The sequence below is a fragment of the Scylla paramamosain genome, chromosome 32, assembly GCF_035594125.1.
Source record: "Scylla paramamosain isolate STU-SP2022 chromosome 32, ASM3559412v1, whole genome shotgun sequence".
Classification (NCBI taxonomy): Eukaryota; Metazoa; Arthropoda; class Malacostraca; order Decapoda; family Portunidae; genus Scylla; species Scylla paramamosain.
The window spans coordinates 16,617,381-16,645,369 of NC_087182.1; the positions used below are offsets into that span (position 1 = coordinate 16,617,381).

The 27,989-nt window shown below is 44.8% G+C and overlaps 4 protein-coding genes across 16 annotated transcripts in view; 2 read left to right on the forward strand and 2 right to left on the reverse strand.

Annotated features, from left to right (window-relative positions):
• LOC135089281 (uncharacterized) overlaps positions 1–27,964 on the forward strand; it is an 89,836-nt gene extending 61,872 nt beyond the window's left edge. Inside the window, exons 1-5 of one of the 9 annotated variants that reach the window (XM_063984765.1) lie at positions 20,670–20,722; positions 20,777–20,830; positions 24,683–24,863; positions 26,181–26,311; positions 26,431–27,964. In XM_063984765.1, coding sequence (XP_063840835.1) covers positions 20,685–20,722; positions 20,777–20,830; positions 24,683–24,863; positions 26,181–26,311; positions 26,431–27,562 — 1,536 coding nt within the window. In that variant the 5' untranslated portion in view covers positions 20,670–20,684 and the 3' untranslated portion in view covers positions 27,563–27,964. The other 8 variants (XM_063984773.1, XM_063984771.1, XM_063984772.1 and 5 more) reach the window with 8 other exon arrangements.
• Positions 413–16,244, reverse strand: LOC135089288 (uncharacterized). Of its 5 annotated transcripts, none has more exons than XM_063984788.1 (6): positions 16,092–16,244; positions 12,013–12,392; positions 9,653–9,761; positions 7,316–7,401; positions 6,197–6,430; positions 413–2,493 (listed from the first exon to the last, which is right to left on the reverse strand). In XM_063984788.1, exons 2-6 carry the CDS (start codon positions 12,070–12,072, stop codon positions 2,452–2,454), a joined length of 531 nt encoding a protein of 176 aa, XP_063840858.1. In that variant the 5' UTR covers positions 12,073–12,392; positions 16,092–16,244; the 3' UTR covers positions 413–2,451. The 5 variants fall into 5 exon arrangements, with proteins under 5 accessions (XP_063840858.1, XP_063840854.1, XP_063840855.1 ...); XM_063984784.1 differs by lacking the exon at positions 16,092–16,244 and adding an exon at positions 15,466–15,563; XM_063984785.1 differs by lacking the exon at positions 16,092–16,244 and adding an exon at positions 15,114–15,253 and having other exon boundaries at positions 1,634–2,493.
• On the reverse strand, positions 16,751–22,452 carry LOC135089286 (uncharacterized). The gene is made up of 5 exons (XM_063984782.1): positions 22,397–22,452; positions 21,300–21,386; positions 19,814–20,040; positions 18,578–18,705; positions 16,751–18,227 (listed from the first exon to the last, which is right to left on the reverse strand). The coding sequence occupies exons 3-5, from the start codon at positions 20,006–20,008 to the stop codon at positions 17,126–17,128; spliced, it is 1,425 nt and encodes a 474-aa protein (XP_063840852.1). The 5' UTR covers positions 20,009–20,040; positions 21,300–21,386; positions 22,397–22,452; the 3' UTR covers positions 16,751–17,125.
• Positions 22,517–24,343, forward strand: LOC135089285 (uncharacterized). Its single transcript, XM_063984781.1, has 2 exons — positions 22,517–22,614; positions 23,038–24,343. The coding sequence occupies exons 1-2, from the start codon at positions 22,594–22,596 to the stop codon at positions 24,088–24,090; spliced, it is 1,074 nt and encodes a 357-aa protein (XP_063840851.1). The 5' UTR covers positions 22,517–22,593; the 3' UTR covers positions 24,091–24,343.
• Positions 27,965–27,989: the final 25 nt, after the last annotated feature.

The window sequence follows — 27,989 nt, forward strand, 5'->3', positions numbered from 1 at the left end:
TAGTAGTAGTAGTAGTAGTAGTAGTAGTAGTATGAGTAGTTTTAGTGGTAGTAATAGAAGTAGTAATAGCAGATGATAACAGAAGAGCGAGGATCCAGTGTAAAAGCAGTAGCAGTCACAGCAGCAGCAGCAGGATAGTATCAGCAGCAGCAGTAGTAGTAGTAGTAGTAGTAGTAGTAGTAGTAGTAGAAGTAATATCAACAGTAGAAATATTAGTAGCGGATGAGAACAAGAGAGGAGAGAGGACCTTGAACAGTAGAAACGACTCTTCTGGAGATACGTAGGTCCTTAACAAAGCCTGCCAACTACAGCCGGATGCAGCGCCTCCTCGTCAAGGCGTAAAGAAAATTACTGAGAAGTTCAAAGAGTTGAGGAATTCTGGTTATATGTCACACTGTGTGGCTTCTCTCTCTCTCTCTCTCTCTCTCTCTCTCTCTCTCTCTCTCTCTCTCTCTCTCTCTCTCTCTCTCTCTCTCTCTCTCTCTCTCTCTCTCTCTCTCTCTCTGTACGTGACGGACTCCCAGGAAAATATTAAAGATTTATGAAGAAATAATAGTTTTCAACATAAGTGAAGGAAAAAATGAAATAATGAAGCAATGGAAGCAATGAATGAAAGAAGAGGTCAGTATGAGAAAAGGGGAAATTTTTGGGGGGTGAAAGGAAGCGAAGAAAGTAAAGGATAATGTAATGGAAAGGCATGAAGGAAGTACAGGATGAGAAAAAAAAAAAAAAAAAAAAGGATACGTGGAAGAAGAAGAAAAAAAAATATAACGACAGTCTTCACTAAATCCAGCATGATTCCTTCTCAGAATTATTAATGTGTTGGTAATCGTTGTAATTTCCTTTGGTTTTTGTTGTTATTATTTTTTTTATCTTACGTGAAATAAAAGAAAGGTAACGATGTCAACTAACGGGGCACGAAATTAAAAGGAGTGAAAGAGTGATAAGATAAACGAAGATAATTGAGTGGTTAAGTTACAAAGGAGTGAAAGGAGACTAAGTAACAGATAAGTAATAGATAAATAACGAATAAGCGACAGTATTAATATGCATAATGGCAACATCAATGGCGTGGCTTTGATTACATTTTTTGGCACAATTTTTATACGCATATTCTTTTGAAAGGGAAAATAAAAATAAAAAAAAGGAAAATTATCATGTGTTTAAATGAAGGGAAAAGCTGGAAAATTGAAGAAAAGGAAAAAAAGAAAATAATCGTGTTTAAATGAAGGGAAAGGCTGGAAAAATTTATAAAAGGAAAAAAAAAGGAAAATAACCAGCTGTTTCCACCACTCGTATCACTAAAACATTATAGACTGACTCTAACTTCAAATTCAAACTCTCTAACTTCAAATTCAGATTACTTATTTTTAGATCGTTTGATGTTACGATTCTTGGATTCGTTTTCTTTTACATTGCACTGATGTTGGCCCTTCTTAAAAAAAAAAAAAAAAAGTTAAATTATCTAAAACCAGACTCTTTATTTATTTATTTTTTTACGTGAATGTGTCTCACTTCACGATGGTTATTTGACTTCTTACCCTGAACAATCTCTTTTCTTATTCAGTGTTTCAAAATTGTTAGCGTTTCATTCAACAGAAAAGGAGGATAAGGTAAAATTGGACCTGTTTCCTTTTTTTTTTTTCTTTTTTTTTTTCAGCGTGATTTGTGTCTCACGTCGCTATTATCATTTAGTTTGGTACTCTGAACAGTGTCAGTGAGGCAGGTGCAGTCTGGTCAACGCTGAAATGCTGTAGAGGCAAGTCTGGTCAGCCCTAGTCAGCATTATAACCTAGCATCATCAGTGAACACACCCGCCGGACGCTGTCAGTCGTGTTACACAAATAAATATAATAAAAAAATAATATTAAAAAAAACTCCATTTCACTACTGAGAAAATTCGAAGTAAAAGCGAAAGAAAAATTAAGCAATCACAAAAAGCTCATAATCCTAAACACTGTTTCTAGCAAATCAAGTCATATAAGTAAATACAAATAAGAAATAATAAAATAAAAATAAAAACACACCATTTAACCACCGAGAAAAACAGAGAAAAAAAAAGCGAAAGAAAAGTTACGCAAACACTAATGCTCATATTGAAAAGCACTCTCATCTCACAAGGACCATTTTTCTAAGGCCACAGAGATGACTAGTCCTGTTCTCAAGACTCTTTCACCCTACAAAGTCACTGGAATCATGAAAACACCTTGAGGAACCCAGCCACACCCATTAAAACCTATCTAAAACATCCGAGACTTTTAAAACCACGAATCTTTCATCACGTTATCGTCTCAAGGTGCGGTGACAAGGTGATGGTGAAATACCGGACTTGCGACATATCTTCTCTTTCCTCCACGTGTCCACCAGAGCAGCTTACCCTCCCTTCGCCGCGGCTTGAGTGCAGCACGGGGCGGGACGAGCAGCGGAGACTCACATCCTGGCGGGGTCTTCTTATATGTCAGTCTCCATGGTGGGTACTCGCTGCCTACGAATCTGTGGGAGAAGAAAGTGTTAAATTTTGCTGGGGAGAGAGAGAGAAGGGGGTTAGATAGTTACCATACAGTGTAAAACCTTTGAATTTTAAAGGGAAGGGGAACCGCATCTTTCAAAGTGATAGTCAAGGATGTTAACACTGGGCTAGTGACGAATGTGTGTGTGTGAGAGAGAGAGAGAGAGAGAGAGAGAGAGAGAGAGAGAGAGAGAGAGAGAGAGAGAGAGAGAGAGAGAGAGAGAGAGAGAGAGAGAGAGAGAGAGATTCCTTATAATGTGGAAAAACGACGAAGGAAAAGTTTCATCTTCCTGTTGCTCCCAGAAAAGAGAGAGCAAGGCGTCGGTGCGTGGCGCGGATACGTGTGGTGTTTCCTATGTTTCTCCATGATTCACTTTGATACGCATGTCCTAAGGGGATAACTCGTGGTGTTTAAATAGTAACAACCACCGCTGGACACTTCACACAAGAATATTGACAACCCTTTCACTTCGACATAGAACAAATAGCAGCACCAGAAGCAATGCGTGAAGTCTTTATAAGCAGCTACAAGAAAGTTAGCAATGAAAAAGAATACACTTTGCAATTTCTTCCCAGTTCAAAGATTAGACGTGGCTGTGGGGCAAGTAAAGATGTCTCAGAGTGACTGGTAATTAGGGAAAGGTGAACCAAGTGGCAGTCAGAGGGTTAAGGAAAGACAGATACGTAAAATTGATATTACCTCCTGTTTCCGCGAATACAAAGTCTTCAAAATTGTGATTCCTTAAAAGCAAAACAGAAATGCAAATTTAATTTAAACCTTTTCATTACTTCGGCAGCAGTTTTGGTTCTATCGTGGATTGCATTAGAGCATTTCATTACACTGAGGAAGACTTTTGTGAACCAACGTGTTAAAAATCATCTCTTGTTTCTCGTCTATAACTGTTATATCTTTATTTAACTCTCTGCCTGCTAATGTTCGTCCTCACAGTTAACATATTCTGTGGTGCAAGTGTAAGGTCTCCAAAGATGCCGCTGGTACCAAAGTGTTGTGAAGTTATTGCCTTACAGTGTTTGTAATTAGCATTTCTTGCCAGTGAGAATCGCGTAGGGCAAGCAAGATAAGTGTAATGCCACCATCAGCAGTTTAAGGGTTAATCTGCCTGGACTAACAACGTGCTGTTCTGTGAAGTTTGCAAATCACACTTAGTACTGAATGGGAAACAATAAACAGAATTTTGCGTTATATTTCGCAAAAATAAATACGCTAAAAAAAAAAAAAAAAAGCTTTGGATCACAGTAAATGAAAAAAAATCCCCTTCTGTACAACTCTGCAAAAACAAATCAAAGAGAGAGAAAGAGGAAGAGTAGCAAATAGAGTGGTACATGAATGGAACTGACTCAGTAATCTAGTTGTTAGTGCTGAGTCATTAGGAAGCTTTAAGAGAAGATTAGACAGATTTATGGATGGGGATGATAGGTGGAAATAGGAAGGTAAATATATTTCATACAGAGACTGCTACGTGTAGGCCTGATGGCTTCTTGCAGCTTCCCTTATTTCTTGTGTTCCTATGTTTTTATGTGAGTAATTGCTTTGGATCTCAAAATAAACTAAGAAAATATCTTGGTCTTTATGTCTTTAGAAAAACTTATCAGTATTACAAAGAGAGAAAACTGATTTGGATCTTTGTTAATAAAAAATAAATAAATAAAAATCTTAGTCTAACCCCTGTAAAAGAATAAAAATATCATACAGCCTAAATTATACAGCCTGCTGCCTTGAACCAAATACAAAATAAATAAATAAATAAATAAATAAATAAATTCCACAGGTTTTAGCACACCTCCTCAAACTTTACACCTAACCCTTTTACCGCCGTGGCCACCCTTTGTTAACCCTGTTGTCCGCGGCACGGGTGGAAATCGGGCCGCCCTCGTTCATTTTCTTCCTAAACAAGAGACAGTTTTAGGCAATAACTCTTGTAAATTTAAGAACGATTTGCTTGGGCGTGTAGACAAAAAGGTGTGAGTTCAGTTACTAATATATTTAAAAAGTCTAATGCAAAATAAAAGACAAAAAAAAAAAATGTGATTATAGGAAGAAAATTGTTAAGCAGTCAAAGGGTTAACGAACACCAGTTAATGTGTGGTGGTGTGGTGGTGCTGCACGTACGTGGAAAGGTACGTAAGGATGGAAAAATTATTAATAGGAAAGGGATTGGTCAGGATAGGGAAGGAAGGAAATGAAGGGGGAGGAGAATAGGAAGGAAAAATATATATATGCTAGTTAGTGTTGTGCAACTTGGTGGGAATTATCTATTTTTTCTCATCACACACACACACACACACACACACACACACACACACACACACACACACACACACACACACACACACACACACACACACACACACACACACACACACACACACACACACACACACACACACACACACACACACACACACACACCTCATAACACCAGAAACACGGCAAAGCAGAACAAAAATGCCACTATGGAAAATGAACTATAAGGAGAACAAAGTAAGGAAAGAAAGGGGAGCACAGGAACTGAAAGCATGGCGAAGGAAGAGCTGAAGGGGAGGAGCAGGATAAGTGTGGTGGTGAGAGGAAGCGATGGGAAGGGCTTGTGAAGATACAGGAGTGCCGGGCTGCGTAAAAAGGAAGAGAAGGAAAACTAGTACGAGAATTAAGTGATAGAGTTGGAAGAATAGAAAGAGGAGAAAGAAAAGTATGAGTAGCAGTAATAGAAGAAGGGATGGAACGAACAGGTGAAAGAAGAGAAAAAAATAAGAGGAGGAAGCAGAGAAGCAATAGTAGAATCGGGTACAAGATTATTGTTAGTCGCAGTTAACATAGATAAGAGAGACGAAACGATGAGGTGAAAAAAGAAGAGGAGAAATAGCAGAAGGAAGAAGAGAAGCAATAGGAGAAGTAGAATAGTGTACAAGATTATTATTAGTAGCAGTTTACAAAGATAAGAGGAAGGACAGAACGATGGGGTGAAAGAAGCCGAAAAACAGCAGGAGGAAGAGAAGCAATAAGAGAAGTAGAGTTGGGTACAAGATAGTGAGTGGAACAAAAGAATGAGAATACTGCATTCATGAAGAGTAAATCCACCTATCACTCATCTGACAAGGTACTCAACAACACCTGCAATCTTAATGAGGCGAGTGAGTGTGCCAGGACATCAGGACGTCTACCTGTACATAATGTAAGGCTTTGATAAAACGTAACGAAACAAAAAATCAAACCACTTATTGTTAATCTGCCAAAGTACTAGACAATATTTGCAATCTTAATGAAGCGAGTGAGTGTGGCGAGGCATCAGGACGTCCACCTGTACATAATCTAAGAGTTCATAAGTAAAAAGAACATCAAGGAGAATTTTTTTGTGTGTGTGTGTTTATTCTCTTACACTGTGAACATTTGACGAGAGAGAGAGAGAGAGAGAGAGAGAGAGAGAGAGAGAGAGAGAGAGAGAGAGAGAGAGAGAGAGAGAGAGAGAGAGAGGAACAAACAGACACAAACAGATAGAACAGAGACAGAAATAAACATGAACAGGAACAAACAGACAAAAACAGACAGAAACAGACACAGACAGGAACACAGACAGAAACAAACAGGAGTAAACAAACAGACAGACAGGAACAAACAAACAAGCAGACAAACTGACAGACATATAGACAGCGAGCACCTCCACCTACCTTGTGCGTGAAGGAGCCGACGATGCAGCAGAAGACAAACATGAAGATAAGCTCCGTAAGGGTCAGAATGATGCCCCCCACCAGGAACACTTGATTCTGGTCGTAGTTGTGGCGGTTCCAGAACTGGTGGTAGTGGCGAGAGGTCTCCAGAATCCACACCGTGATGAAATACCCGTTCAGCCCCACCACCGCCAGCGCCTTCGCCAGCCACGCCCACACCAGCCACCAGTTGTACTGCGGAGGATAAGGTGGTTAGTGATTGTGGGTGAGTGGTGGTGGTGGTGGTGGTGGTGGTGGTGGTGGTGGTGGTGGTGGTGGTGAAGGTAGGAAGAGAAGCAATAAGGAAGTTTTTTTTGTTTTTTTCAAGTAATTTGTGTGCAGGACGTTGTTGTTGTTGTTGTTGTTGTTGTTGTTGTTGTTTGTGGTGGTGGTGGTGAAGGAAGGTTTAAAATGAAGGAGATTTATTTATTTATTTATTTGTTTATTTATTTATTTTATTTATTTATTTATTTTTTTATGTGGGACTCTAGTCTTTTCGTGTGTGTTTGTTGTTGTTGTTTTTGGTGGTGGTGGTGGTGGTGGTGGTGGTGGTGGTGGTGGTGATGGTGGTGGTCTCGCTAGTGCACGGTCTCTGTCATCATGAAGTCAACAATTGTGGAGTCACGTTTTTCTCCTGAATTAATTAAAACTGAATTACTGAAAAGGAAAATCCCACCCTTAAAAATAATATAATAGAAGATTGTAATATATATACAGTCTCTCTCTCTCTCTCTCTCTCTCTCTCTCTCTCTCTCTCTCTCTCTCTCTCTCTCTCTCTCTCTCTCTCTCTCTCTCTCTCTCTCTCTCTCTCTCTCTCATCATCTTTCCTTCCTGCTTTCCCTTCCTTTGTCTCTTCTGTTTATTTATATATGTTATTATTTTCTTTCTCACGGTGGTTATTCAAAGTTTAGTGAGATTATTTTAATGGATCGTTTTCTTTTTCCTCTCACTCCATTTCACTTCCTCTCGTGTGTGTGTGTGAGAGAGAGAGAGAGTTACTTAAGTCATTACTGTAACTGTACTCGTACCTCTTTCCTCACCTCCCGCACTGTTTACACTAGTCATCCCTCAACCACATACCTTTCTGAGGGCGATGATGAGTAGAATGGCGAAAATAATGCAGACCACTCCCTCTGCCAGGCCCAGGTTGACCCTCTGGCTGTGGTCTGAGGAAGGGGCGTAAGTCAGATAACAAGTAAACTTCTTCCCTCCCCATCACAAGATTAAATAGACCAGTTATCCTTACGATTAACAAGTACACGTAACCATTTCCCTTCCCATCACTAGAAGAAGGAGACTTAGTGTTGAGTGTGTGGTACAAGTTTTTAATAAGACCTATTGTGTGGTTAGTTAAGTTAGGATTGGCAGTGTTAAGTGTGGTACAAGTTTTTAATGAGGTCTGTGGCGAGGTTAGTTAAGTTAGGAGTGGCAGTGTTAAGTGTGGTACAAGTTTTTAATGAGGTCTGTGGCGAGGTTAGTTAAGTTAGGAGTGGCAGTGTTAAGTGTGGTACAAGTTTTTAATGAAGTCTGTTGGTGAGGTTAGTTAAGTTAGGAGTGGCAGTGTTAAGTGTGGTACAAGTTTTTAATGAAGTCTGTGGCGAGGTTAGTTAAGTTAGGAGTGGCAGTGTTAAGTGTGGTACAAGGTTTTAATGAAGTCTGTGGCGAGGTTAGTTAAGTTAGGAGTGGCAGTGTTAAGTGTGGTACAAGATTTTAATGAGGTTTGTCGCGTGGTTAGCTGAGTTAGGAGTGCTGGTGGTGAGTGTGGTACAAGATTTTAATGAGGTCTGTGGCGAGGGGTTAGTTAAGTTAGGAGTGGCAGTTGTTAAGTGTGGTACAAGTTTTTAATGAGGTCTGTGGCGAGGTTAGTTAAGTTAGGAGTGGCAGTGTTAAGTGTGGTACAAGTTTTTAATGAAGTCTGTGGCGAGGTTAGTTAAGTTAGGAGTGGCAGTGTTAAGTGTGGTACAAGATTTTAATGAAGTCTGTGGCGAGGTTAGTTGAGTTAGGAGTGGCAGTGTTAAGTGTGGTACAAGTTTTTAATGAAGTCTGGCGAGGTTAGTTAAGTTAGGAGTGGCAGTGTTAAGTGTGGGTACAAGTTTTTAATGAAGTCTGTGGCGAGGTTAGTTAAGTTAGGAGTGGCAGTGTTAAGTGTGGTACAAGTTTTTAATGAGGTCTGTGGCGAGGTTAGTTAGGTTAGGAGTGGCAGTGTTAAGTGTGGTACAAGTTTTTAATGAGGTTTATCGTTTGGTTAGTTAAGTTAGGAGTGGCAGTGTTAAGTGTGTGCTGGAAGTGTAAAGAAGCGATGGAAATTATGATGTGAATGTTCGGTGTCTGTTGATGTGCAGTGTGGTCGCAGTGAAGAGTTGCAGGTTGGGAAGTTTGAAGTATGAAAGCAACGTGATTGGACTGATTGAAGTGGAAGTCATTACGTGTTAGAATAAATAAAGAAAACGTGAAGAGAAAAATAAATAAAAAGCGAAATTTAAAACAATATAAGCGGTAGAACAAACATTAAACATATGATAACAGACAAACAAATATGTAGATAGATAAAAGATGGATAAAATAGATAGTTATATGGACTGTCAAATCAACAAGCGAAAATATATGAAAAAAAAAATTATATGGAAATAGACTCCTAAAATATATGAAATTCCAAGAAGTTCTACAAAGTTAGGAAAAACCCAACCAAATTCTTCCCATAATATTCACCCATACGATATTAAGAGAGAGAGAGAGAGAGAGAGAGAGAGAGAGAGAGAGAGAGAGAGAGAGAGAGAGAGAGAGAGAGAGAGAGAGAGAAAGGAGGGAGGAAAAATGGAAAATTAAAAGCAAAAAATAACAAATGACGTACTGGATACAAATAAACATTGGCAATTACGTATTGCACCAGATATTACACACGATACACCACTAGCTCTGTTTTTACATTTGCTGGTGAATATATGACTCATTCTGTATGGACGTATTGAATCCACCTTAGCCGGTCCTTTGTGAAATATTAATGAGGAAAAGATGAACAGTGCTGGAAGAGATTTAAATGTAATATTAACTCTTTCGCTGTCATATGCAACAGTACACAACACTAGAAGCAATGTCTGGAGTCTTTAGAAGCATCTACGAGAAAGAAAGGTATAAAAAGAATACATTTTTGCAATTCCCAGCCTCAGAGTGGTTAGTGATTAAGGAAACTTGTGCTAAATAACGGTGAATGAGTAACATTTAACTTTTTTACTTTGTCCCCCACAGTGAAAACATTTATTAGTAAGTAGTAATATATATCAGAAATGATTTATTAGTAAGAAAAAATGTCCAAAGCTTTCACTATGAGGAAATGTCCAATGCTTATCTGTAGTACATCGAGATAGAAGACGAACTACATAACAGGTGACAGGTAAGAGACAAGCTGGCCACACTCACTGGTCTCCTCGAGGTAGTAGCGACACCACCTGATGCCATGACTCCACTGGCAGTTGAAGTGAGCCCCGAACTGGTAGCTGTAGAAGGCGAGGGTGGCGAGGGCGTGGAGCTGTGCAGGCGTGGCGAGGTGAGGGAGGAGAGGGAGTGGGTTACTTGACTTAATTACTTAGACTAATTACGTGGTAGTGTTTCCAAGGCAGGGACACACAAGATAGGAGAAAAAAAAATCGGGAGTTTCAGCTGTGTTCAAGACGATAGGGAAGAGAATGAGGAGGTGTGGATACAATGAAAGAAGAGGAATAAGTAACATGTGGACAAAAGGATTATACAGTAGAGGCTTCGTAGGAGAAAAAAGGATATATTGAAAAGAAGATAAATAAGCAGTATGTTGACAGAATGATAATACGTACAACAGAGGCTCCGTGAGAGAGGAAGTGGTATGGATACATTGAGAGAAGAGGAATGAGTAACCAGGTGGACAGAAGGATCACACAGTAGAGGCTTCGTAAGAGAAAGGAGCCACTGGTAATGAAAGTGGTGTGATAAGTTCCGTACGTAGGGAATAATGGTTTGAAGAGAAGGATTAGTTGATGTAAAAATTTGGACGACATGATGATTTAGTGAGTAAAATGATGGAATTGAAATAGAAAGATGGTGAAATGTTGGTGTAGAAATTTTATTGGTGTAATAATTAGATGTTTGAGGAGAAATGATTAATTAGAATATAAGGATTGTAAGAAATACTGTCGCAATTGATATGATAATAATTCAATGTGTAGAAAAATTAAGACTGATTGAAACTGAAGGATTGTGAAATAAATACCGTTGGGGTTGATATGGTATCTTGAAAGGTGTAATAATTCAATGCGTAGGAAAAAAATGACTGATTGAAATAGAAGGCTGATGAAATGAATGCACTTGAAGTTAATACAAGAACTCGAATGGACTAAAAACTAATGGAAGTTAGGTAATAAATTCATGAATAGATAAGAAAGGATGAGGAAATATTACTGAAAGTGGTACACGAAGAGGTTAATGGGGGAAAAAATATAGAAAAATAGTAAGAGTAAGCTGGTGGTATGTGAAGGAATGCTTTGAAATTAATATACAAATGTGTCAATGGATGGGGAAAAAGGAGGACGGTGAAACAATATAGTGTGGCTTTTAAAAGGAGCAGAAAAGTGGTGTAGCCCTAAGTAGTGAAAAAAAGAGTATGAAAGGACAATGAAATGGTGAATGTAAGGATCACACACACACACACACACACACATGCGCGCGTGCAAGCACGCACGCACATCCTGTACGATGAGGCCCAAAATAAAATTTCACAGAAAATTTGTCGATGTGGAAAATCCGAAGAAAAACGGAAGTAAAGAAATAGTGAAAGCTACGATAAATACTGGATAAAGAACTGAAAGTAACAAAACAGAAGCATGTGATAACTTCCGATTTAAAAAGTGAGAAAAAAAATATCAAGAAAGCAACTTAATGATTCTTGTTACGTAATTCTATAAACTACAATTGGTACACTGAAGACACAGGGACGGAAGATAAATATTACGGAACTGAGCATGTTAGGGCGGCTGTTGAGGGTGAAGGGTGACGAGCGTGGCTACACCTACGCCGAAGACGATACATGAGAGACTGGATCACAGGTGGGCACGTCAACAGAAGAGGAATGAACAGGACAGAGGATACAATGACGAGTGATGGAAAGAGAAAAGGCCAAAGTTGTAGCTGTGTCCAAGATGATACAGGGAAGAGTGGATTGGCGTGGGCACATTAAGAAATGAAGAATGGGCATTACAGAACATACGAAAGAAGAATAATGAGGAGGACAGAGAAAAACAATGAAAAATGACTTGGGAAGAAAAAAAAGGCTAATGTTTCAACTGTCCAAGACGATACAGAAGTGAAAGAAGCGGTAAAGAATATTGATACATTAAAAGAAGAGGAATGAGTGGTATGTGGACACGATGATAATACAGTATTTTGAAATGACACGGGTTTCAATGCTGTTTTTACAATTCTAGTGACATATTAACAGGATTTCTACGTTAATAACAGGCCAAACACTTGAAAACCTGTCAAATCATATCAGTGGGCTTTGAAATTAGTCGTGGTGAGAGCAAAACGTTCTTAAGGGTGTTTTTACGGTTCTAGTGACGGATTAATAGGATTTCTACGTTAATAACAGGACAGACACTCACAAGAACCCGGTTAATATAATCTCAGTGGTCTTTAAAAACAGTCTTGGTGTGAGAGAGCAGTGTTTCTGAATGAGGACCTAACTTAGAGGCTGTGGGAGAAAGAAAACGTGTATTGAAGGAGTACAACTGTAGACGTGATTGTCAACTCACCAGATCCAGCACGCCAAGGGTCACGCCGCAGTTGGCAACACACCGCAGATCGAAGCCCATTGTTGCTGTTGTTGTTGTTGGTGGTTGTGGAGTTGCCGGTGATGCTAACTAAAATTTCGTTCCTGCTATTGTTTTTTTTTTTTCCTTGTTACTCTTACACTTTCTGAACAGTTTCTTTAATTTCTGTTACTCTATTTTCCTTCTTATTTCAACTCTTCCCGCATTTCTTGAGCAATGACTGTTTTCTTCCTCATTCTTATATTTTCACCTGGACAAAAGCTTTTTCTTTTTTTCTCCTGTCTCTCTTTATTCAGTCTCACACGTCCTCTTGTTCTTGTTCTTGTTCTTGCATGTGGCGGCCAGTCTAGGCTGAGGTCATGCTGAAATACATCACGCTGGTTACACAAAGGAAACGCAAAGGAACAAAAGAAAGAGCAAATAGTATGCAGCAGCACACCTGTTGGTCCTTACGAGGCTGTTTTTTGGTATGCTGACCCTCAACTTTCAGGCAACACAAAGATCAGCACCGACGTAAGAGAGAGAGAGAGAGAGAGAGAGAGAGAGAGAGAGAGAGAGAGAGAGAGAGAGAGAGAGAGAGAGAGAGAGAGAGAGAGAGAGAGAGATGGAGTAATGTTAGGATACACAAAACAATTTTATACATCGAAAAAAAAAAAAGAAATGAAGATAAAGTTTGCGTAGAGAACTAAATGCTACAAACAAGCGTGCAATAGATAGACCAAAGTGAAGAGATTGAACATAAGTAATAGATGAGGAAACACGTAAGGAGCAGAGAATGAACAGATTTATACAGCATATAGCGGTGAGTGAATGAATGGATGTAGTAAAGAGTGAAAAATGACATTATCAACGAATGCACATTGTAAATTAATGAATATCTGAACTGAACGGAAAAAAATAAATAAAAAAAACTAAGGATTTAAGAAAAGACTAATTGAACATGAAAACGAAGGATGTACTAAATGAAATGAAAGGAGAAACGAATAACAAAAAAAATAATAATAATAAGAAAGAGCAAACCTTTAGTTAATAAAAGACAATGGTATATCGATATAATATAAGAGAGAGAGAGAGAGAGAGAGAGAGAGAGAGAGAGAGAGAGAGAGAGAGAGAGAGAGAGAGAGAGAGAGAGATTATCCTTACGTGTTTACTTTCGCTTCCTGTAATAAATATTTCCTACTTCACAACTGCCTCACTTCCTCCCCCAAAAATAAATAAATAAATAAATAAACGATACGAACACATGAAAAAAAAAAGTCAATTCCTTCAGTATATTGAGATGCGATAAAAATTAAGAGACGAGGCTTGCGTAAGGGTGAGGCATGACGTGTCCTAAGCTGGAATGAGAGAGGGAGAGGGAGAGGTGGAGGGAGAGAGAGAGAGAGGGGGAGGAATAAGGGTTAAGAGACAAAGAGAGAGGAGAGAGGGAGAGAGGAAGAGAGGGGGGGGAGGTTGACAAAGAGGGGTGTGGATGTCAGAGGTTGGTAATTTGGTAACGTGGGAGGAGGAGGAGGAGGAGGAGGAGGAGGAGGAGGAGGAGGAGGAGGAGGAGTAAAAATGTGATCAGAAAATGGTGGAGTAACGCAAATAAAGAGAGAGAGAGAGAGAGAGAGAGAGAGAGAGAGAGAGAGAGAGAGAGAGAGAGAGAGAGAGAGAGAGAGAGAGAGAGAGAGAAAATTATCCTTACTCTTTTACTTTCGTTTCTTGTAACAAACATTTTCTACTGTGTGTGTGTGTGTGTGTGTGTGTGTGTGTGTGTGTGTGTGTGTGTGTGTGTGTGTGTTTGTGTTTGTGTGTGTGTGTGTGTGTGTGTGTGTGTTGCATCTTATCCTAACTTATTTCCATCTGTTTCTTTGTTCTTTACATCCTTTACCTTTTTTGTCACCTTTCTTATTCGCCTGTTTATTGACGATTCTTTATGCATTTAATTACTTCCGTGCTTTGTTTACTTCATTCGTTACCTGTTTTGTGTGCATGCCTGTGTGTGTGTGTGTGTGTGTGTATGTGTGTGTGTGTCCAGCCTCACCTGCTTGTCTATGCATTCCTTTCCTGCTTGACCTTCTAACTGCCTTGTTCCACTTCCTAACAATCCAACAACTCTTATTCTTCCTCATACCGCTCATCCCTTTCCTTCCATTCCCTTCACCCCTTTCACGTCAGCTGGTGGTTGACGGGAGGGGAAGGCAATCGACAAACCTCATCCTTTCCTTTTTCCCCTTCTCATCTGGCCTGATCCCCTCCCTCCTCTTCCCCTTTCTCGTCCTTCAAACCTCGTTATGCAAGCTGTATTGAAAAATGTTGCTGCATGTTCTCTCTCTCTCTCTCTCTCTCTCTCTCTCTCTCTCTCTCTCTCTCTCTCTCTCTCTCTCTCTCTCTCTCTCTCTCTCTCTCTCTCTCTCTCTCGCCATTATTTGTATTTTAAGGGATTGAGTAAAGTTCGTTATGTCCTGCAGCTGATTCCTTTATAATGTGTGTGTGTGTGTGTGTGTGTGTGTGTGTGTGTGTGTGTGTGAAGCTAGTAGATGCACGTCCTATCGTTACATTTTCTTTTCTTTCGCTTTTCTTCACACTAGACTCTAAGTTACTCGTATAAATTTGCATCGCTGACTCTCTCGTGCCCTCCACCACCACACAGATTCCAGTCCTAACCAGCCCAGCCACATCAAGACGCTCACTTTACGACGTTCGCGTGTCGCTTAATGCATCAAAAATTTCCCTCGCGGCATGTTTGAGAATCACCGCTTGGTTGAGCAAGACTCTTTCCCCCCTCACAGCGCAGCAAGGGGGACCAAAACACACCCACACAGCACTGGAGTAGCACGTCACACTTGTTCCACGTCTCCCTGAACACTGCACGTGGCTTATAAAGGCGAGAATAACTGACAAAAACGACTATCCATATTTGTCAACGCGGAGGCGAGGCCAGCCAAAGCGCAACCCGATTGTCTTCTCGTGTTCTCCAGCCTTCCGTGGAGACTTAAACGCCAGGAGCCTCATCCCGCCTTCCGCTCCTCACGTAAGTCACTCTTCTGGTATCCCTGCGTGGTTTGGTAACAGGGAGGTGGCGGTGCTAGCGTCCTCACCTCTGTCGCACGATGCACAGTCACGAACACTCCACACACTTACACCGCCACACATTTACAAGGCAGTGGTGTTCTCCTGGCGTGTCATGGTGCCAGGCTGAGTGTGCCACCATCTGGAAGTGTGCCAGGCCGTTGTGTCGCACCTTTGGGATTGAAATATTTACGTGACGCCTTCCTGGAGTGTGTGATGCACCCAAACCAGTGTTCCAGTCTCTTCCACGGCTCCATCCCACGCCGCCCCCTCCCTCCCTCACTCCTGTCACTTTTCCTTTCACCTGTCCGCACCAACAAGCAGCACGCGGGGTCCTGAGGAGGGCGAGGCAATCACTGGCAGGCACGGGTACCACCTCACCTGTTGCGGCGTAGGAAATAGCGAGGTCAGCGCCAGAATCCAGGTAGAAGGAAGTTTGTTTGGTGTTACGTACCTGGGACAACTGAGGGCAGAGTGGTCACAATACCTGGGCGGGAGAACCAGTGAGGCTTTACCTTTCTCGCTTTACTGCTGTTACAGGCGTCCCGTGGGTATTTTTCATGTGTTTACTTTATTCATGCGTGGTGCGTGATGTGGTCTGGAATGCGCTGCGGTGCTTAGAAAGGGTAACGAAAGTGCGGGAAATCGGTCAGGCCGGGGAGAGCTGGAGTCTCCGTAGCGTGGCATTATGTGCGCAGTGAGTCTGGCGCATCTCAGTTGCCTGGTGTTATATATTCCCTGCCACGCCTCCCTCAAACTCTAGCGTCTCCCTAACAGATGAATAAAACATGAGCCTCACCCATACTCGCCACTCCTAGGGGGGGGGAACGTGACTGTAACAAGCACACTAACTCGAAAAAAGGGAATAGATTAGGGAAAATGACATCAGTGTTGCAGGGAAGTGCACTGTGCAGCTGCTCCTCCCTTCCCTCCCCGCCTCCCTGTCTGTAACAAAGCCGGATTTCCGCCCCTGAAGGAAGAAAGTTGCCCTCCGCCTCACCACTTACCTGCAGGCGGCGGCGAGCGTGTGGTGAGTGTGGTGCGCGGGCCTCTTACACCGCCCCGATGAAGTAATGAATGCTCAAGGTCACAAAGTTTCTGCGATGACAAACTATCGCCATCAATTCTTCGAAGTGGAAGATGAAAGTAGGAAGGTTGTGGTGGGCTGCCAGTCTGCCGCACCTGCTGCCCCACTCTCCGGGCAGGCGGGAGGCGCCAGACAGGGGCAGGAAAGCGTGGGGGTGGAGGGTGACTGCTGTGCTGGCTTTCCTTGATCCAGAGCAGCGCGCGGTGCCACCAAGGTTGTGTTACTGTCGTGTTTACAACTCCACCCCTCGCCTGCCTGCCGCACCCCAGCACGCGTGGGTCCATCCAGTGCCAGGAGTCGATAATTGGACCTAATACGCCACACAATCGCACTCCGCGCCACGCTGCCATTACATGACCTGACTGTTGTGTCTGGTGCAGCGCCCACACCCAGACCTATTGACGTAAAAAACACCTGTTTGGCCGCTGAATCATGCCACACACACACACACACACACACACACACACACACACACACACACACACACACACACACACACCACATACACACACACTTGTTTATAGTATATACTCGTACATGTATGTTTACTGTATAGGCTTTTAAGTCAAATTAGAGAAGGAAGACATAAAAGTTTATTATAATATTTCAAGGGTTTTCCAGCACACACTTAACGGTACCGCATGAACAAATGCATAGATTAACGTTAGCAATAGAGGGATCATGTGATAGGAATCTTTGGGAAGCAGTGCAAAAAACACATTATCCACGCAAAATCAAATGTAGGTGGCGGTGCCCTTCTGAGAACTGGCACGCAGACGCCCACAGGTCGCCGAGTCCCCACGCTCACACGTGACTCGCATCAGGAGACGCCGGAAGCCAGGAATCAGCGGGAAAGGTTCCGTGCCACACTGGACAATGTCAAGGCCACGCGGTGCTTCGGCATAACACTGCAGCCCCGCGCCGCGGCGTGGCGGCGCCTCAAGGAGTGCCGCACTACCTCAGCACGCGAGAAGCGTACTCGGCCACGTGCATCACGCCCCAGGGCCCCGCCACGTGCAGGTTGGAGCCCCGCACGTTGGGGTTGATGTACGCGTTGTGCAGCTCGGCCACGCCCGAGGAGCAGGCGGCCGCCCCGTCCCCCGTGCTAGCCAGCTTCCCGATCCAGTATTCGTTGCCCGGCATGGAGTTGCCGTCCCAGGCGTAGCTCACCACCAGCAGGGTGCCGGCAGGGACAGGGTCATGCAGGGACCGCTTGGAGAAGTGCACCACCACCTGCGTACCGGGGAACACTTCGCCGTCCCGCACGCCGTGGCACTCCGCAGCGCCTATCCAGCTGAAGTCAATGTGTGCCACGTGTGTGACGTCGGTGGCCCTGATGGCGTCACCCCAGGCCTCGACGAAGAGGGCGTCCTGGCGCGGGGAGGCACGCCACACCCCCAAACCGAGCCCCACCACGTGCACGTACGCCCTGAGGCCCCCTGCCACGGCGCGGCTCTTGGCCTCGCCCAGCAGTGTCTCCGCCGCCAGCTGCATCCTCGCCTTGTACACCGCCACGTTGAGGAGAGTGGTTTTGTTGACGAGCAGGAAGTCGTCGCCCACCGTCGGGCCCTCGCCCTCCCACACGGGCAGTGTCACATCCCACATCCTGGCCCACAAGTGCTGCAGGTGGTGGCCGTCCCGCGAGGACCCGTAGCCAGCCTGGCGAGTGTTCTGCTTGGGCGTCACCACACAGTCCTGCCACTCCATGTAGCCCGCCTTCTTTAGCCTGGCGCCCACCATGCCCACGATGACTCCTGAGTCCTGGAAGCTGCCCCGCGCCCCGGGGACGCCCTGGTTTTTGCGGCTGCCGTCGTTGACGAAGAAGGAAGCCGAGGAGACCGAGAGGAGCGCGGAAAGCTTCATCTCGTCGTAGCTGAGGTAGTCCCTCAGGCAGAGCGGCGCCGCCTCATGGTCGCTGCCTATCTTCTCGAAGCCTCCCTTGCCGCGCTTGCCGTCCCTCAGCAGGTACTGATCGTCACGTCCGAGGAAGGTGACGGGTCGCTTCAGCAGCAGACGGTCCACCAGGTCCAGCAGGCTCATCCTCTCATACACAGCCCTGAAGGAACACAGTCAGCGGTAAACACTGCCGCTGCACCGCGGCAAGGACGACAACAACCACGCGCCTTAACTGTACTTACACAAAAACAACTGGCCGGACGTGAATAGAACATCAAGCACTGATGATAAAGGACGAGGGGAAAGGTAGAGGCAAGTGAGGCCTAGAAGGAGAGGCACGCAAGGTCAAGAGGAGAGTCAAACAAAATTAGGCGTAAAGCAACACGGAAGAGGCAGTGAATGAAGGACTCAGCAGGACGCGCTGTACATGCACGTGGAACACAAAGCACGTGGGTAGTGAAGGTAAAGGCCACGCCCGCATGCCCGCACACCCACACGCCCGCTACTCACTTCTCGACGCGTGTGCCGTGCTTGGTCTTGAAGTGCAGGAAGGCGGCGAGCAGCGGCAGACAGCGGTGGTGCAGCAGTGGGTAGGCGGAGTTGATGTGCGTCTCCAGATCTCGCGGGTTTTTGCCATTCTAGACACAGCGAGAAATTAGTAGGAGGAACAGGCAAAGTTACAGCAAAAGGGAATGAATTGAGATTGACACCCTAAAGAAAGAGGAAGAGCAGTGTATGGACAGAAAGACAATTATGAAAGAAACAACAAACGTTACAGCGGTGGGAAGAAAATACAGCAAAAGAGAAGGAATTGAAATTAACACACTAAAAGAAGGGGTTCGCAATATATGGACAGGAGAAGCACAGAGCCAAAAGACGACCAGCAAACGTTACAACAGTGCCGAAGAGGATATGCACAATGCACACATAAAAGGAAGAGACAGCAGGTGGTGGGATGCTGGCTGATAAACAATGAACCTCAGCGTGATGTGAATGGGAGGGGCGAGACGACGAAGGGGAGGTGGCAGGGCTGCATAGATGATCTGAGAGAGAAGTCTGAATGGAGAAGAGGTGGAAGAGGGGTCACTGTGGAGAAAGTTTATGGGGATCAGCCAGTCTGTGTGAACACGGAAAAAGCTGCTGAAGGAAAAGAACAGCGAGGCATAAAAAAATAAACACGTCCAGTAAATGTCATGACGTTTATAAAGGTAAAACAAACACGCCCAGAAGCAAATAGGAAAGATATCACAGCCTTATAAAAATGATAATGTGAGTTCAGGATGGAGTTACAATTGTGGGATGTATTTTATTTATTTTTTTTACTTATTTATTTATATATTTTATTTATTTATTTATTTATTTATATATTTTTTTTTTGTGTGTGTGTTGGCGTACTGAAGGTCTTAGTTGATTTCATAGAGAGTTCACAATTAAAATAGTGATCGTAACTAAATAAAGAGTGGAATTTGTAGCGGTAATGCTGTAGTAGTAGTAGTAGTAGTAGTAGTAGTAGTAGTAGTAGTAGTAGTAGTAGTAGTAGTAGTATGTAGTAGTAGTAGTAGTAGTAGTAGCGCATCATTATTATTATTATTATTATTATTATTATTATTTAGTAGTAGTAGTAGTAGTAGTAGTCGTGGCAGTAGTGGTGGTGGTGGTGGTAACATTTCACAACACAACAGTTACCCAATCAAAGCAACGCAACACAACAGACAACTAAATTAAACCAAGCACAGTGTCTCTAACCTCGAGGTGAGTGTTGAGTCGGGTGGTGTTGACGGCAAACTTAATGAAGAACTTGGAGCTGGAGTGTGTCACTTGGTCGAGGCTGGCCCGGGGAGGCGGAGAGGCGCGGGCCACCTCCCTCAGGTACTCACGCACTTCCTCCTCCTCCTCCCACTTCTGCTGCGTCCCCTCCCGTGTCCTCACTGCTGTGGCCATTTTACAGCGAACAGGTCGAAACTTGCTTGTACCTGCAGTGTTTTTTTTTATATATAGTTTAGGCGTGGCAGTTTTAAATATTATCTACGTGTTTGTGTTGAAGTTGTAGATGAGATGAGTATAAAGCGAATCTTGATTAATAAGAGAAACTGTCACACACACATACACACTCTCTCTCTCTCTCTCTCTCTCTCTCTCTCTCTCTCTCTCTCTCTCTCTCTCTCTCTCTCTCTCTCTCTCTCTCTCTCTCTCTCTCTCGATACCAGAAATTCAAACTATATTGCCTTCAGTCGATAAAAGGCATCTTGGTAACCGAGCAGGAAAAAAGAGGAGACAATAACAAAACCTGGCAACATTTCCCGCACAGCAGTTGTCAGGTCGTCTCTTTTAGCCCGCCAAGGAATGCCAACATGATACTCTCCGCAACTCATTGGCTTCCTGTACGAGTAAAATATGTTTCATTTATGATTTTTTTTTCTTTTTTCTCTCTAGTTTCATGTATATGCCTTTTAATTTCTCTCTCTCTCTCTCTCTCTCTCTCTCTCTCTCTCTCTCTCTCTCTCTCTCTCTCTCTCTCTCTCTCTCTCTCTCTCTCTCTCTCTCCATTCACTCACACACACACACACACACACGTGATCACCACAACCACCTTTATCACCACCACTATCACCGCAGTATGCCCGGCACCACACCACACCACACCACACCACGCAGCACAACACAGTATATTCCACTCCTCACCCCGTCAGCACCACAGCCAGCACCACACACCACACAGCATATTCCACTCCTCACCCCGTCAGCACCACAGCCTCTCGGAACGTGAGTAAGACACGTACTGCACACAAAACCTCGCCAACAGTGGACGGGCGAGAGGTGGGTGTCTGACAGATACTGGTGATAAGGTAGTGGTGGTTGGTGTATGTGGTGCAATGTTTCTAGTCACGAGAGAGAGAGAGAGAGAGAGAGAGAGAGAGAGAGAGAGAGAGAGAGAGAGAGAGAGAGAGAGAGAGAGGTCTTCATGTGTGTTTTGGTGGTGTAATATTTAAGGAAATGTGTGAATTTTAAGCATCACAGTAATGGGGTTATATAGCGCTGGATTGTCATTGGAGAGAGAGAGAGAGAGAGAGAGAGAGAGAGAGAGAGAGAGAGAGAGAGAGAGAGAGCATGCGTTTACATGGTGCAATCCCGAATGAGAGGGAGAGGAGGGGGAAGATGAGTAAGAAACGGTGTGTGTGTGTGTGTGTGTGTGTGTGTCATGACTCATCGTAGTAGTCATTTATCAACTTACGTTCGCTCCTGCAAGACGTACAAGGAAAGCGAGTACCTACACGTTTCACATCGCCGCCGTGTTGTGCAAGGTAATGCTTCTTAGTAACTGTTAAGCGGTAGAAGTAAAAGTTAAGTGTCTTGTGAGTGTCACGGTGAAAGTTAAAAATGCAAATGACAAAATCAGAACCTTTTTGTGGGAAACTACCGTACCACTTAGCCTGGAATTCAAATTGATGGTATAGGTAATTGTTCCTGGAATGGGAATATGTTAACTATATCTAATACTTTATTCCCACACGTTTCAAACTCCCATCTTTAGTCTTGACGAGGTTTAATAGCTGTTCTGGAAGACACTGAGGTTTTGAAGGGTATTTACATGATTCTGTAGATAGTAGATAGAACTAGCACTGTGCACCTATGTGAACACCTATGTAAACCACCTATGTAAACACCTATTTTTCATCACCAGATTTTTCATCCCTGTAGCCTTTGAAAATTTATCTAAAGGGAGTGTTAAACGTTTCAAAATGTCTAAATCCGTCAGATAGATTTAGGAAAGTTTGGGCTGCAGAAAGAAAAGAAAACGGAATAAATTTACCATGACTGCCTCCCCGCTGAGCTGTCTGTAATCTGCTGCTACCGCGGTACAAGGAAATGAGTCATGCTGCCTGTCATTGCATCACTGTTCCCTTCTGTTCCCCTTCCCGTGAATCTGTCCCCAGGCTTATTAGTAGGTAGGGAATTTACGTCAAATATAAGGAGGAATCAACCTTGGCTAAGGAATTTTCACCCATGACGTAGGAACAATGCAGGGAAATTTGGTCGAAACTAAGAAAAAAGAAAAGAAAGTTAATAAATTCTTAGACATTACAGAAAAATGGGGATAGAAAAGGAAGAGAGAATAAATAAATAAATAAATAACAAAAAGACATTTTAATACAAGCAAAGAACGAAACTTAGGTAAGGAAACACAAGACAAGTTCCCGTCACATCTAAGCTAGGGTAATCTTACCATCAAGTCTAGGGAAAAGCCAACTTATTCTAGGGAACTTTCAAGCAGTCCTATTCCTCGGCAGCCTCATCTTGCCAGCCTGAGTGTGCACCCGTAAGACTCACCAGCTCCTTCATTGTCTTCTGTTGTGTTTACCTGCCCTATCTGTGCCTGCCCGGATCCCAGCAGCCCCTTGTAGGAACACTCCAGCCTCCAGCTAGTATTGTGTGTCCGATGCCCTCTTGGCTACGCTGGCGGGGGCTTATATGTGACTGTCTTCGGTATGTTTTGGTGTGGTGTGTGAAGTGTTGAGAGAAAACGAATGTCAAGCTATATTTTATGGGTAACTATTGATTATTACTATGTATTTATTATTATTATTATTATTATTATTATTATTATTATTATTATTATTATTATTATTATTATTATTTGTTTATTTTTTTCATGCGCGTATTATGTTTCTTTGGTGTTCATATTTCTTTTTATTTTAGATTCTTATTATGACTGAGGCAATTGCTAACAGAAAACGAAGGATATGGACTTGTTGTAAGGGAAGCTGTAGAATATTTTATTGATGTACATAAAAGTTTCTTTATTATCCTTGTTACTTTTATTCTTTTTTTTTTATTTTTATCACTGAGACATGTTGAAGAATAACGAAGGCCAAGAATTTATTTTAAGGGGAACTATAGAATATTGTCGATTAATATTATGCTTCTTTATTATCATCGTTACTTTTAGTTTTGTTTCCCACATTCCTTAGCAGTTGAGAGAAAATGAAGCTCACGACTTTACGATTCGACGAATCTCTCCGCCGCAACCCGTGGCTGCTGCAGTGCACGCTGGCTTCCCGCAACCTGGCTCGCATGGAGAACTGGCCACAGGCGGACTTCCTTGCCCCCACCTTCCGCGCCCCACCCCCCCGTGGGAGCCACCCGCGGCAGAGTTCTCTGCCACACAGCTGCCCGCCAGCAAGGCGCTCTGCGCCGTGGAGGAGATGCGGCAGCACGCCTTCATGGCCATGGCGCAGGTCACCGAGCCAGACAGTGCTGTGTACTACACCGACGGCTCGGCTGACCCTGACAGCGGAAGGACGGGGGCTGCTGCCATCACCAGAGGGGCCGAGGTGTGTGAGAGGACTCCCGACCACTGCTCCACCCTGCAGACAGAACTGGTGGCCATCCAGCTGGCCCTGGAGCACGCTCAACACCGGCGGGAGCGCACCGTGGTGCTCCACACCGACTCCAGAACGGGGCTACAGGCTCTCCAACAGCCGTATCCCAGCGACAACGTGGGCCTCGTCACCGCCATCCTGGGTAGCCTCCAGAGCCTCGCCGCGCAGGGGCGGCGGGTGAGGCTCAACTGGATACCCAGCCACGTGGGAGTACGAGGCAACGAGGCTGCCGACGCAGCCAAGAGAGCTGCTAGTGGCCCCCAGGTGACAAGGCATATGCCGCCCAGCCTGAGCCAAGTGAGGGCGCGAGCCAGGCTCGCCGCAACCAAGCGCGCCCGCCACACGCACCGGCAGCTGGAAACAAGGAAGAGACAGGCAGCTTGGTACGCCTCCGCCACTGGCTACCAGTCGTTGGACGCCTCCCAGCTGCAGCCCAGAGCAGACAGCGTGTTGCTGCAACGCGTAAGGCTGGGCTATTGCACCAGGGAACAGCTGTACGACGACTTTCGGGGGCAGGAGTGCGACCACTGCGGGAGGCACAGCCGCCACCCGCTAGTGCACTACCTACTGTCCTGTCCGGCCACCGCCGCCCTCAGACCAACGCCGCCACCACCGGCCCATCCTGTAGGCGGTAGGCGGTGATCTCAGCAGCCGCGAGGCCAGGGCTGCCCTCATCGTCCGCCACACGCCCACAGACCTGATGCTGCGAGTTCTCAGGGCAGCGCCCCCGCCCCGCTGAACAGGTCGCAGCTCCTTATTCCGACCGGCGAGCAGCACTCCTCGCCGCGCCACCGCACGGCCCACCACCGGGACCCAAGACTCCCCCACCTGCGGGCTGGTGCCCGCTTTGTGTATTATGTGCACATTCATGTATATTTTTCTTTTTTGTGCAATATGTATATATGTATGTGTGGACATAATATTCAATAAACCTTTAATAATAATTACTTTACGGGAAACTATAAGTTATGCTGTTATTATTGGCGCAAATGTTGAAAGAAAACAAGTAATTATCCTATTTAAGGGATAACTATAAATATATAAACTAAGTAAATTCAAGTACAGCCTTTTGAATGCAATGGTAGTGCAGCGCATTCAACAGGTAAGGGAGAATGAAGGTCAAAGAGAAGAGGAAATCAGTGCAAGCTCCCCAGACAACCCCTCCACTCCCCCACAGTATAAAAACGAGGTACAAAGAAGCCCCACTAATGCAGATTGTCTCGTCTCCTCGCAGCCCCGTCAGTAGCGCCGCCATGGAGGAGAGAACGCCACAGCAGCTGCTACAGGAACACTTGGAGCAGCTGGCGAAGGTGGAGCAGCCGCCCAGGGTGACGCTGGATGAAGTGGTCTCCCTCAGTGATCAATTCCCCGTGCGCTTTCCCACCCAGACAGCCCGCCTTAAAACGCTCCTGAAGGTGAGAGAGAGAGAGACAGAGAGAGAGAGAGAGAGAGAGAGAGAGAGAGAGAGAGATAGATAGATAGATAACTTTATTGTCAAGATGCAGCATAATAAGCTTACAAATTGAAATTTGCTTTGGCCAGAGCTCCGTACAATATAAGTTGAGTAAAAGTATATAAAAATTATGTTAAAAAGTATTTACAAAATAAAAGTTAAAATGATTGAAAGTTAAGATAATTGCACATCATACTAAGGTTACATACATGTATTAGATATATCACAGTCACACATCTATTGCACAATTGCTGTTTTAGTGTTGGTGATTATAGAGCATGATGCTTTTTGGCACAAATGAGTTCTTATATCTGTTCGTGCGTTGAGTCGGCAGAGCTAATCTTCTGCCTGACCTGAGGAATACATAGCAGGAGTGGAGGGGATGAAATGAATCGTTCATGATTTTTTCAACCTGCTTCATAGATTGTTCAAGGAACAGCTTATCTAATGGTTTTGTTTCTGCACCTAATTTCCGTGATTTTCGCACAATCTTTTTAAGCTTACTTTTATCATGACATGTTAGCTTGCCATACCAAGTGGTTAAGGAGAAACCTAATAGTGACTCTATTGTAGACTTATAAAAGAGGCTAATTACATGTCTATCTACATGCAGGTTGTTTAAAATACGTAAAAAATAAAGTCTCTGCTTACATTTCTTGAATACCATATTGGTATTTGCACTACCTTTTAGTTGATTATCAATCATAAGACCTAAATATTTGTACTCTTCTACTCGGTCTACAGTTTCTGAATCAATTATAATAGGATCAGGTATGCTGCGATTTTTGGTTCTATAATCTATGATCATCTCTTTGGTTTTCTTTATGTTGAGATCAAGATAGTTTGATTTGCACCAATCCACAAATTGGTTGACTTGGGACACATATTCATCACACTTATCATCCGAAATTTTACCAAGTATTACAGTGTCGTCAGCATATTTAACAATTGTACAATTACTACATACACTTCTACAGTCGTCAGTGTATAGGCTGAAAAGAACAGGGGACATGACGCAGCCTTGTGGAGCTCCTGTGTTAGTTGTTAATATATTGGACTTAAAGAGAGAGAGAGAGAGAGAGAGAGAGAGAGAGAGAGAGAGAGAGAGAGAGAGAGAGAGAGAGAGAGAGAGAGATTGTTACTGTTGTGAAAATTCTTATTCATGTTCACTACTGCTCTGTGCTCATTCTTTCAAGTTACGTGAAAAATGAACATTGGTGCTGGCATTCGGTAGCGATTTTTGTACCATGTGGGCGTGTTTTCTCATGGGCGTGTCCAGGGTGGCGTGCACGATGAGGCCACACTGGAGGAGCACGTGAACTCTGCCTACCCTGTGGTGCACGAACGAGTCCTGCCGCTCCTGGCCGCCTTTCTGCACTTCAAAAGGAACCACGGCAGGAAGAAGGAGAGGTGAGTCTGGCCTGAAATGTTGTGAAGATACATGATTGTTGGGCGTGCGCGGTGTGCTGCATGGAAACTGAAGGGAAGGGCGTGCAATGCTGATGGCGTGCCTTGTGGCGTACTTTAAGGGAGGTGTACAGCTCGCTGGGACTGCTGGACTTGGTGGATCGCCTCCTGAAGAAGCGACCCATCGTTTTCTACAACCCGAATGACGTGTATGTCCTACGTGACGGGTCTGAAGGGTGTGACGGCTTCCAGGACATCGGCCATTCCAAGGAACACGGCAGACTCATCCTGAAGGACTACATGAGCTATGATGAAATGAAGCTGTCGGCCCTCGTGGCGGTGTCCTCACACTCAGTCTTCATCAACGACGGCGGCCGCCACAACCGAGGGCTGCCCGCCTCCTCCGACAACTTCGTGCCGACGGGCGTCATCGTGGGGCAGGTGGGCGCTAGATTTGAGCGGGAGGGACTGATGGAGTGGCAGGACTGTGTGGTGACGCCGCATCAAAACACTCCCTATCGTGGCTATGGCAAGGAGCCTCCTTCGCAGCCCCGCCTGGCCAGGCAGTGGGCACACCTGTGGGGCGAGCCCTTCCTGCCCTCGTGGGAGGAGGCCTCCAAGTGTTCCGAGGACGAGTTCGTGCCGCACTCCTCAGACTTGCTGTTCAACGTGCGGGTGTACAAGGCACGCATCCAGCTGCCGGCGGAGACGCTGCTGGCGGAGGCTGGTGCGCGGGCTGCGGGAGTGGGCCAGAAGGCTTACGTGCGTGTGGTGGGCCTGGGTCTCGGGGTGTGGAGCTTCACTCCCCGCCAGAACCAGCTGTTTGTCGATGCGTGGGCCGACGCGCTGGCCGCCGCGGACACGTCCCACATCAGCCACGTGGATTTCACCTGGATCTCAGACGTGACGCGGTGCGGCGAGGCGGGGGACGGGGAGGAGTTCCCGGGTAAGGGCGTCGTCATTCGCTTTACCAAGAGTGGTCTGCACTCAGCGCCGTTGCCTGACGGCACTCTCCTGGTGACCAGCTTCGCCTGGGACTCCAACTCCCTTCCTGGCAACGAGTACTGGCGGGGCATGCTGTCAGCCTCCGGGGATCCCGCCGCCGCCTGCTCCTCCACCGTGGCGGAGCTGCACAACTCCCTCATCAACCCGCGCGTCACGGCCACCAACCTGCACGTGGCGTCGCCGGGACGCGTGGAGCACGTGGCTGCTTACGCAAGCCGCAGACTGCAGACCGACGCCGCTCCCCAGTGAGTGGATGACTTGCGGGTGTGGGTGCTCGTCCTCAGAGAAGACGTTAACACCTGAACGCTGGAGAGGTGAGTGAGCTGTGTGCCTGTGAGCCTGCTCCAGCCACGACCACTCATGTCAGGACCTGAATTGTGCGCGCGTTTGTGCTGGAGTGGTGCGGCCTGTGTGTAACACGTCTGTAGTGCATTGTGGAGAGAGAGAGCTAAGCACTCAGGTTTAATTTTTCGTCCTTATCTCTGCGAAGCTTCTTTGCTCTCTGTTTCATGTGTATCCGAGGTTTAATATCACCCTGACGCCAGCCTCAGTGAAGGTCTGGGTCTCTTTTACAGCGGTGTAGTTAGCTTAATCATCTTTACGTGCACTGAATAGCATATGCTGAAAACATTAAATCATTCAATGAAAACAGTATGTAGTTTGAGTAACCACTTTA